General features: G+C 39.6%; 1 protein-coding gene across 1 annotated transcript in view; it reads right to left on the bottom strand.

The window, feature by feature from the left end:
* The window catches only part of CPQ (carboxypeptidase Q), a 165295-nt gene that overhangs the window by 28688 nt on the left and 124907 nt on the right, over positions 1-11700 (bottom strand). Inside the window, exon 9 of the mRNA XM_009275482.2 lies at positions 3985-4186. Within this exon, the coding sequence (XP_009273757.1) occupies positions 3985-4186 (202 nt within the window). The remainder of the gene's footprint in view (positions 1-3984; positions 4187-11700) is intronic.

Here is an 11700-nt window from a genome sequence, read left to right as displayed (position 1 = left end):
ATCAGCTTTGTGGCCCTTCTCTGGACGCTCTCCAGCCTGTCCACATCTTTTTTCATAGCGGGGACCAAAACTGAACACAGTATTCCAGGTGTGGCCTGTCAAGCGCTGAGTAGAGTGGGATAATGACTTCTTTATCTCTGCTGCTGATGCCCTTGTTGATGCAACCCAGCACCCTGTTGGCTTGCTTTGCCGCAGCAGCACACTGTTCACTCATATTGAGCTTGTTGGACCCCCACGTCCCTTTCCACGGAGCTGCTCCCCAGCCGGGTAGATCCCAGCCTGTGCTGCACATAATCCCGGATTATGTTTTCCCAGGTGCAAGACCTTACACTGGTCCTTGTTGAACTTCATAAGGTTCTTGTTAGCCCACTCTTCCAGCCTGTCCAGGTCTTCCTGCAGGGTGGCTCTCCCTTCCGAAGTGTCCGCTTCCCCACTCAGTGTGGTATCACCAGCAAACTTCAGCAGGGTACACTTGATCCCATCATCCAGATCACTTACAAAGATATTAAACAGCGTTGGGCCCAATATCGATCCCTGGGGGACCCCACTTGTGACAGGCTGCCAGTTTGAAATGAAAGTTCTGAAGGTTTGCAGGGAAGGCTGACTCAGCCCTGGTGCTATTACCTTAGTAACTGTTCTAAATCATGTTCGAAGCATCCTTGTGATCATCAGATACTCTGCTTTTTCAACAAAAATACCTGAGCGCTAGTCTAGCAGGGCCTGCTTAATGTTTTTTTTAACCCCTTCAGACACTGAAGAAGCCTGTTGTGAAAAAGCATGCAAAGAAACCAACCAAATAAACCCAACCAACCCATCTCCCCACCTATATTTGCAAATTCTGGCCAAACTTGATTAGGACTTAGTGTTGGAAAGGAACAGCTTTATGTGCCACAGTTTAGACGTATTCCTAACTAAAAACAAATATGTAATTGAACCCTTAAAAAGAAAGCTGAGGAAGATAATTGCATAATTAATAAAGGTGCAGTCCTAGGACCAATGGTAACCTCAAACTGCAAAACCACAGCATAAAATAAGACACCACAAAACCCCATTTCATTTGATTTATGCTTCATGAAAAAGCAAAACAAACGTTATACAAATATTTTCAGTAGCTGAAAACTGCCTATCACTAGAAAAACACAGCTACAGACATTCCTCATTGCTGGGCTGAGCTGTTCTCAAAATAATCCAATGTAAAGGCCACTGCTGGAAATATTTCTAATACTCCACAGTCACATAGCATTAAACTGCTGTGATTGGTGCAAATCACCTTGCTTGTGCTTTAGACTTCAGTCTACCGTTTGCAAAGCACTCTGAACTCTCCTGGCCTCTCTGATCCTAAAATCTCAGAATAGTCACCGCTGTTTTCTTGCAAATACGTTTAAGTAACATTACAAGTAACATTTAATTGCATGCCCATTAAAAATAAACATGCTGGAAATAGCAGAGAGTAAGGAGCCAGAGTCACTTCACCTGTCTCAGGAGCAGCTATGAACAGCTCTGAAAAACACACATACCGTTGCCCTCTGTGGACCTTTCAGACCAAAAAGAGCAGGAGAAGCAGAATATTAATAGCATCTAAAAAGGCAAATCCCAGAATCTATTTAACACCAAAAAGGAGAAAAATTCTAGCGAAATTATGTCAGAAACCATTCTTATTGTTCAAGAAGTACACCATATTTTATCTCACTGTTACAGAAACAAAGCCACCAAGTGTATTTTCAAGAAAATATTTAAATAAAATCGATGAAGTGTCAACACTTGACTGCTTGTTTCAATTGGACAAAATTATAAAAGCTGTTACAGTGTGTTCAATTTGTTCCAATGTTATTATACACCATAAGGGCTCATTTGAGCAGTGAGAATACTGCAGACAAGGCGTGAAGATTACAAGATGTCTTAGACTTCTCCCTGGTACAGTACGAAATACAATCTAAAGCAGCCGAAATTCTTTTAGTGGAGCTAATTCCTTCACACCGGGGCTCAATGGGGAAAAAAAGAATCACTCTTCCTTTATGCTGCAAGAACACTTTGTTGCTTTACAGGAAGTTAAATGAATCAAAGCTTCAGACAGCAAAAAAATCCACCATCAATTAATATGCCAAATTTTTAATAGGAAAGCAAATCAGATTTATTTAAAAACTGAGGTCTCGGTTCTAACGTATTTATATTTTCCCAAAGTTGAGCTTATAGTTTATGATATTTTTCATAGCCCATGCTTTCTGAAGAGTACAGATGACCATGGGAGAGGGCTCCCATTTCTGCCCTGCTCCTGCTGAGTGTACTTTACACATGTAGCCCAGGTGACTGATCAAGAGGACCATGGCAAGCTGTAGCTGTTTCTGCTCCAGGTGCACCTCAGCTGATGAAAAGTCCGTGTACAAGAGCTCAATGCACACTGTCATCACAAGCACCACTCACATTACCAACTGAAAACAAGGCATTTGAATGCTAAATTCTTCTCTCTCCTTCCATAATCTGTTGCCCTCAGATGGGAAGCACAATGGAAGTCCCCGATGACTGACTGTAATGTCCTCCATGTTCTGTCCCCAATACCTTACCCAGGAAATCATTCCAGTAACACCTGCATTTTCTAAACACGGGCTGTATGGTGAGTTCTCATATTCCAACTGCAGCCCAGACATGTCGGTCTGAAATTCTGGACCAGATGTCTTCGCACGGGCACTTATAGGCTGTGGAGGACGATGCATGGCTACAGCCTCTCAGTACTTACGCTCTCTCAACTCAACTCAGCACATGGTCCTAATGCTCATGTAAGGTGCAGAGGCATCTTACAGAGGCTTACAGAACCTAGGAACCCGAGTGCACACCAGTGTCACAGCTGTATGACATTGCACTGAACAGCTTGCACCTCACCTGGAGAGCAGCACACCCGCTGAAGGTGAATCCCTAGCTGTTTAACAATATCCTTTCATCCATACTTCTTGCCCAGCATAGATATTTTGCTTTGAAAATTAGATATCCATACATTTTTCAAGGCAGTCAACCTTATGGTATCTTTGTACACCCCAGGTGAGTGAGAAGCAAAGGATTCTGACCATACATAAGAAGCATATATTCCAAGACCGACTGCATCTTCCACAAGACCAGGTAAAAAACAAGGCAGTTAATCAAATATTAAGAGATTCTGAGCATATAGTAGCTACTAGTAAAACTAGCATGAGAAATGCGCCAGCTTACTTCAGTCATAAAACACTGGAGGAAAAGAACCTTAAAATTTTAAAACTTATCATAATTTTTTAAATATCAGTGTTATGAAACTTTTTTCTTTCTACTATTATTCAAGTGTGGAAATTATCATGGAAATTCACTAAGGCTTCACCCAGGTTGGCCTCTAATTGTGACTCGTGCTCTGCAGCCCCCCTGCTAGTGTGGGGTCTCCTGCACAGGGGGGCTGCCAGCAGCGGATCTCTCTCACAGCTTGCAAGCCTCTTTGCCAAAAGCTGCTCCCCACTGGGAGCCAGATACAATACTCCAAACAAACCCCTAAACCAGTTCAAACTCTGAAGAATTTTACCCCTTAATGCCCCATAACCTTTTAAATGTCACGTCTCAAAAACATTGTTTCTTCAGCATATAAAACAGAGAGACAAAAACCTGTATTTCAAAGTCAAAATAATAATAATAATAAAAAAATTATCTGTTCTGCATTGGAGTATTCCCCTCCGTCTTAGTTTACTATTTATACATCACCAGTCTGGGATTAATTATTATAAATCCTTAAAGCCAAAAAGAAGATTTTAGGCATGTTATGCTATGTATAATCTATACCATTATTAAACTGCAGCTCAAATGCACTTTATGTCCTATTTCTGCTGGTCACCTTTTAACATTTCTGCATTTTACCTATGGTAAATTTTGCTCCGCAAGAGAAAGCATTTCTTACTATTTTCAAAACACCAGACCACCCATCCGACGTGCCACCGCACGGGAGGAGCGGTGTCACCTGTAAAGCATGCTCACCGGGCACCCTGTCTCTCATCCAGTAATCGATGTCTGTTCCATCTGCGTTGTCGTAAACATCCGTAACGTTGATGGGCAGCAGCAGAGTCATGATCTCGTTCACAATGTCTCGAGCTTTAGCATTGCCAGTAAAACCCAGTCCAGATGGCTTGAAGGTGCCCTCATCAGACTCCATGACGATATCAAAGTTGGAGATATTTTCCTAAACATGTAAGGAAAGAAGATACCGTTTTGTGATTGCTATTTTAAATGGCACCATATACTGTATTCTAGATGTCAGAGTGAGCATACCATAACAAATTTGTTTAAGAAGCAGAGAAATGCTTCCTGTGATCGTGTGTATATAAGCATAAATGAAGGGACCTAATCTTTCTGTATGAAAACGCTGAAAAAGTTCAAGTTCAGTTCTGAGGCATCAATATTTTGTAGGAGCCACAACATGACTGGCCTGCTGTCCCCAAATACTTGCTTTAAGACTTCTGAAGTGCCACCTAGAAAGGTAAGCCATTACCACCATATTTCAGTTTTCACTTGCAGCTCTCACTTTCTTCTCAGACCTGAAACTCAGAAATTCTGTTGCAGGGGAGAGGGTACACAGTCTGGTTGGCTTTAAAATTCGATGCATTCAAAGCTTGCTTAGACTGTAAAGGACATCCCATTTAAAAAAACAGCTGCTGCCTCTTCAGAAACACATTATTTTCGATATACCACGTAGTCAACTCTGACTTCAGTTGGAGGACTGAAATGCCAAGGTTCCTCCTGACCTGAAGGAATAATGTCTGTTTTAAGGGAATTTTGTATTTCCAAGGTAAGTCCTTACAGGAAACATGAAATTTTAAGATTTTGTGTATAAATGGCATAATAACATTCACTTTTAGTGTGCACTTGGAAGATTCTTTTTAGCTAAAAGAACAAAAATCAGCATCCAGAGCCATTTATTTGCTTCCCATACACTCAGAACACTCAGTCACAAAGGTTTAATTGGAATAAAGTACTTAGGGACTTTACGTGAAGGAAGGTCTCACTCTTTTTGAGAGGCACGTGACTTTTTTTGCAAAATAAAACAGTTTATGGCCAGGTCAGGCAGAAAAAAGCTATACTTCAGACTATCTTGAATGTGACTAAGAGAACTTAAAGCAGGTTTTACTCCAATGCCCAGATCTTATTACAGAATAGAATTTAGAATTTTATGGCTGGGGCGGGGTGTTTAAAAAAAAAAAAGCTATACTTCAGACTATCTTGAATGGTAAGAGAACTAATCGTTACAAGAGATATGTGATAGCGGTGAGTAACAGGTCCATGTCATTAACAGCTTACATAAGCCTACAATTCAGTAAAGAATTCTTTCACATTTTTCTGGTTATAAAACCAAATATGAACTACAGGTGGCTGTGAATGTGATATTCACATAAGTTTTCAGAAGTTCTTTATAGAATTTGCCAAGAACTGTGTTTTACACTCTACTTTCCCAAAACTTTTCTCTTTTGAGTGAAACAAGTTCTAACATAGCAGAGGTATTCACTTCTAACTTAGAAATATATCCAGCAGTTAAAAAAATTAATACAAAATTTTTGCACATAATTAAGTAACTGTAAATGTTATAATGCCTTAAAATTGCCAATCTACCTATATACCCATCCAATTACTGGAAATCAAGGTGGAAATAACCAACAATGTCACCAAATTGGCAATCACTATTTTTATACAATGAAAAAAATCTTCAGTTTATAAAAGATTAAATGCAAAGAATTAGGATACATGTGGTGTCTAGGCCTATCACCATATGCAGTATTACAGGTCATGAGCCTCAACATGAAATCGTGATTCACGGACCCTCTGAACATAGTGGGAGAGAAGCAGGCCAAGAAAAGCACACTGCGTGGTAAAAGGGACCAATGATGCTCCAAAGTCACAGGTACAACAGAAAGAATGCCTCAAAATGTAAATCTTCTTTATATCACAAGCTCAAGGAGCAAGACTTAGGGAAGACAATACACATTTCGGTGTGCTGGTGAATTGCCAACGAAAGCTAACTTAAGTAAAGTAAGCCCTGCATAAATACCATGATAGAAATGATTCAGAAATCGCCTCTTTGGCTGAGTCTTCAAAGCAGGACTTCCGCTCAATGAGTAGGACCAATAAGGCAAGTGGAAGGGATTATTCAGGGCAGCGAGGTGAGGAGAATAGCGAATGCAGGAACAGCGTGGATACCGAGAAGAAATCTCACCTACCACTCCAAAGAACAGAATTCCTAGGTTCCAAACTTCATAAACTGCTAGTATAGCAGCATTACTGCAGTCTCCAGTTGTGTTTTCTCATATAAATGTTTGCATGTGTTTTTAATATGAAACTGAGAAAACAAACCACCCACAATACATTACACCATATTCTTGCTTTGCAAGAAAGCTGTTCAGTTCTGAGAACATGCTGGAGTGGCACAAAAACAGGACACCCTGGGGAGAGAAACTAGACTCATTGGGGGACAAAAAAGAAACAGGTCACAACTACTTGAAGTACGATGTGTCCTTGAGAAAGCTTTTTCCCCTATTTTGTCCACTAGAAGATAGGATTAATTATAAAACTATCCACTGTCAAGTTTGAAAGTTGCAATCTTAAAAAAAAGGGGGTTAGGTTGGTTTCACCATACCCATTTTTGTACACGTATATTGGCGTTTCTACTTACACAGAAAGAAATATGCGCTGGAAAATATGCTATAGGGAAGACGCGCCATTGTCCTTTGCCCTTTATGGTGCAGGAATAACTGCACCCTGCTTAGCAAAGCGGGGTGAGACTGTGCATTGCACCCTTGACTAATTCAAGGGAACAGCACAACAAACCAGTAAGATTTTATAAAATAACTGCAGGCTCAGCTGTTTCCTTCATTTTTCCCCTTACTGAATGTATCATTTAAATAAGCATTTTAAACTCAGTACGCTTTTTTTTCAGAAAGTAATCCCATTTGCTGCATCTTGTTACTGTGCCACTTCTCTTAGCACATACCAGGAAATTAAATCTTGTTGGCGTAACCTGCTGCCTAATTCTCTAACCATCAAACCAGACTTTTATCCTTTATCTTCCGATGACTCGGTCACAGAAGAGGTCACCTCTCGTTATCTTATCATGTTTAGCTCTTCGACTGAGTTTTTAAATGAAACATTACAATAAATACTGCATGGGAAAACTGGCTTTCTATAACTTGCCTTTTTCACTGAATATGCAAATAGGCACAATCCTTGCCAGTACTTCTCCTTTTTTTTTTTTTGTTTTAATTTCTTTTATTTCTATCTTCTCTATAAACAATCTATTTTTATCTCTGTTAAGCAAAACTAAAAATATAAGTGCTTCTCATCGCTAAGGCAAACACTTGAAAACATGAAATTACAGTCAAATCTTTTCAATTAAGAAAACAAACCCTTGTCATACACGACTCGTACTTCTATCAGTAGGAAACATGTCCCATCTAGAGTAGACGCTGGCAATCCCAAGCATACAGGTAGCTACTTATTCAGTCAAAATCCCAATTGTTAATTCTTACCAAATGTTCAACTAGACTCCAACATCTCATGACTAATCTACCGAGTCACTGACAGCAATTCCTCTTACCCAGCTAAAGCAGTGAGATATCTGAAAGGATAAGTGAGAGAACAGCTGTCCTAAAAGCCTTCAGTAATTTGGGGCTATTTAAAATAGAGTGTTATTATTTGTCCAATAGCTCATTTACTAGTTTTCTTTTTCATGCCACTGAGAAAAATCACCACTTTACAGGGAAAATACTGAAGTCTGTAATGGCAAAGCACTGTCCTTGACTAATGGTTAATTTGTTCTAGTAATAAGGGACATCAGTTAATCCAACAGTGCATTTTCAGCTTTCTGTTACTGATTTACACTTGACTTTAGGAAACACCAACACTTGTATTCTTGTATTCCAGTATTTGACTCAGAGCAGTTGGGATCCAAGTATAGCACGGCAACAACCATGTTACAGAACTTATGGTGAACTGATGGTCATCCCACCTGCAGTACTAAAAGTGTGTTTAAATTAACACCCAGCTTTGTTAAGCTGGCAACTAAGACTACAGGAAAGACAAGAGAAAACACCGGAAACACCTAAGTGGATGTGACAGCTGGAAAAGAAAAAAATAAAATAAATAATATCCTCTGAGTATTTAATAATATATAAACATGGTGTAGTGTAAATTTGAGTTGCTGTTTATGATCAACACGTAACACTCTTTTTGAATGAAGACAGGGAAAATCAGGAACGCTGTGAGTTATAAATTTTTGTAAATTACCCCATCACTATATGGGAGAAAGCTGCTGTAAAGCTGAAGATGAGCACAATTTTTGATAGATGACAAGGTATGAATAATGCTCATACTTTTGTTAAAAGATGAAATATTTTTCTGCCACATTTTGTGGGAAAGCAGTCCGTAAAAAAGTCCACAGATTTTACAGCTTGTTCTCTATCAGAGTTGCGGAGTTCTGACCTCTGAGAAGCCAATGACAAAAGTCCCAGTAACTTCAACAGCCCTGGAGCAGGATATGGTCATGTACTCATTAGCATTTCACTCAGTAAAAACATACTACTAGCATGTCTTGCCTTGTACAATACCACTACTGTTTCCTCTGCAGCCACTTGCCAGCACTCACAGAGATGACCATTCAGTATTGTAAGTTCTCTGGGATGACAGACAAGAAAAAGCAGACAGCTCTGAAGACAGCAGCAAGCTACGTAAGGTATGCATCAGATTACCTGCAGCCTTGTCTTGGGAGGTTTTTTCTTTGACAAAGAGGCGTATCAAAGAAAAGCGCTCTTCCTGGAAAATGTTCCATAACTTAAGTCCTTTTACTGCTCAAATACAAGGGTATCAAAACACTGTCTATGACTCTGAATGACTCTGTCCCACCGCTGTCCCTTTCTGAAAGGTTTTAGGTTTTCATTTGAAAATAGGCAAAACTGCCAAAATTAAAAATTGTGGTTTACATCTTTCAACCAAAGACAACTTTTACTGCTTTCAGTAAGCAAGTGAGTACTTTTGTAACTTTCAGTAACAGATTGTAACAATAACTTGGCAATACCTTAGAAATTATCACAGCACACAAATCATTAGTATTTCCTGGTTTTATGCAGAACGCTTTTAGGTTCTCTTCTGGGTAAGAGGTGCAATGTTGAAATGAAAAGAAGTCAATGAGGAGGAAGCTTACCACAATGAGTCAACAAGAGGCAACAATTTTCTGCGTCTTGCACAGCTGCGGGGAGTTTGGACAGAAGGAGCCCAGCTTTCTTACAGCAGAACATCCCAAAGCATCAAGGACCTGTGGTCGGGTGCATCTGCCTAGACTATGAAAGCAGAGCAGCTATCCTCAGAAGATGTGTCTACCAGTTCACAACGTTTCAGACGGCAGCTCTGCTACTACCATGAGGGAAAAAAAAGGGAGGAAAGGTACAAAGACAAAAGTTCTCCTAACACTAGATGTGTATGAAACTTGCCTGCATGGAATGAAGACTAGGCAGCCAGGAGACACACTGCCATGGCTGATTCTGGGTCTTCCCTGCTTCAGGCAGGGTAAGGAATCAACCCCTTTTTGTGTTTTAGTAAAATCTGGTTTCCTCTGCAGCTTTCACTAGGACTGTGACACCTCAATATTAAGAATTATGAATTCCTACTGACCTAGAACTGGTGTAAAATATAATTGAGTAAGTATGCTAGCTTTACTGTGTTTAACACAATCAAGGGTACTTCTGGTTGTTAACTGTGATTCTGGAGAATACAGTGCAATTATTTTCTTTTTGTAGTTTTGTAACTGAACATTTCTCTTTTTATGCATTTCTTTCATTTCTCAGTGAAAGGGATCAACAGGACAGCAGTGGTCAAAACAACAACCAGTAATTTTACAGAACTTTTGATTACAGAGAGTATTTCCTGAGAACAGTCAATAGGCAAATGGTCAACATATTTTGCTGGGATAAAAGAACCCACATTAAAGTCCTTGATGCGTTTTGTTCAAATCACACACAAATCCATGTCTCACGTTTCACCAGAGTACTTGGTACCTTGGGAAATAAAGAGGATGTTGAAATACATGAGTATTCTGAAAACTCTGGTTTTGAGAAGCCAGTATTTTCTAGGGAAGAATCATTTCACCTGAAAGTGACAAGAAATTTTTTTCATATTTGCTTCTTAGAGAAAGTAACTCGTTAGCAAATCACAGTAGAAACCTCATGTGAGCATCAACAGAGAGTACTTAAATTAGCAATGAGACACCAGCATTTCAGAAAGTCCTGTTTTCATGCAGACCCAGTTTGGGCAAAATATCAAATCTTCTTGGTAATAAACACAAAAAGAAAACCATAGTAAACACTGGTGATCGATATTTTTCATAAGGTTAAACCTTTCCTAAAAAGTTAAAAGTGTATGGCATTTACACCAGAAATATAGGTAAGTACTGCAAACATCATTAAGATAGGAATAAAAGCATGCAGAAATATTTTAAGAATGCTTTCTCTAATGCGGTTTGAATTAAATTCATAACACATTAATGCCTCCAATGATCACAACAGAGTTACTAAAGTAAACTTGAATGTGGCCTAGGATCTCTTAGTCTTCTAATTACAAAACGTATTTGCTTTCTCAGGAGATTGTATGCAATTCTTCTATTCCAAAATAAATATTATCAGCCATTCATAGTCCCTTAATTCAGCTAGGTAAATAACTAACCTTGTCTTCATGGTACACAGATCTTTCACAGAAACTAGACCGAAGCAACGAAAGGAGGACAGACACTTCATTACATGTACTCCTTTCTCCGCTCATGAAGGCAGCATAAGAGTAAACATACAAAAAACTTAAAAACCCTACTGGAGGGCACACAGGTACCATTGTTAAAGGTTGTAGGAGAATCTGTAACTGAATAGCTGCAACATGAGGTCCTCCAGAATTATTAAGCCATGTTCCTCCCGCTTCTTCCATTCAACTTAGAAAGGAAAGCAGCAGTTGCAATGTTTCACATTTTTGAAATTATTTACTGTATTGTCTGTACGTAAGGGCCCTACTCAGCAACTGGGTCACACAACGCTAAGCACTGGGCAAAGACTTCAGATGTAGTGTTGAACCCCAAGATCTGGAGCCTGATTTACACTTAGATCCTTTAATTTCATTACCCTTCATCAAGATAAGGGATCTTTACTGTAAAGGAAAATCAGGCTTTTTTCCAGTCTGGGATTAAATCTAATTATTGGCTAACAGTTAAAAGCAGTGAGCTCTTCAGCAGGTATCTCCTTTGAGAGCAAAGATGCTGGTGATTCCCCTGGGAGGTTTACACCCCATGGTCAAAACTGAGCAGGTGCTCTGCAATGTACTGGTGGGTGGCAGGTACCCCTGCACTAATGGAGGCACTGAAACTGCTGGACGATACTTGGCTTTCAACTCTTGGAAGTCTCTTAGAAAAATCATACAAAGGAAACAACGGATGAGGACAATGAGATGCTCTCCAGAAAAATATGTGATAAAATGAAAGCACGGTTGCAAGAGTAATCTATGTGTCTGAGCTTATTCTGACTGCTGTTGGGCAAACATGCTTTTCCTAAGCATCTATTTACTGGATGCTATCAGAAACAGGAGACGACGCTAGACTCAGCTTTTGGTCAACCAAATATGGCAGCTCTTACATTCTCTTACAAGCTCTGAACAGCCAATATACCCTACACTTGTTTT

This window comes from Aptenodytes forsteri, unplaced genomic scaffold (genome assembly GCF_000699145.1).
Source record: "Aptenodytes forsteri isolate BGI_AS27 unplaced genomic scaffold, ASM69914v1 Scaffold208, whole genome shotgun sequence".
In the NCBI taxonomy this organism is placed as follows: domain Eukaryota; kingdom Metazoa; phylum Chordata; class Aves; order Sphenisciformes; family Spheniscidae; genus Aptenodytes; species Aptenodytes forsteri.
Note: the sequence above shows the minus strand (reverse complement) of the source record. Positions and strands in the feature narration are given on the sequence as shown.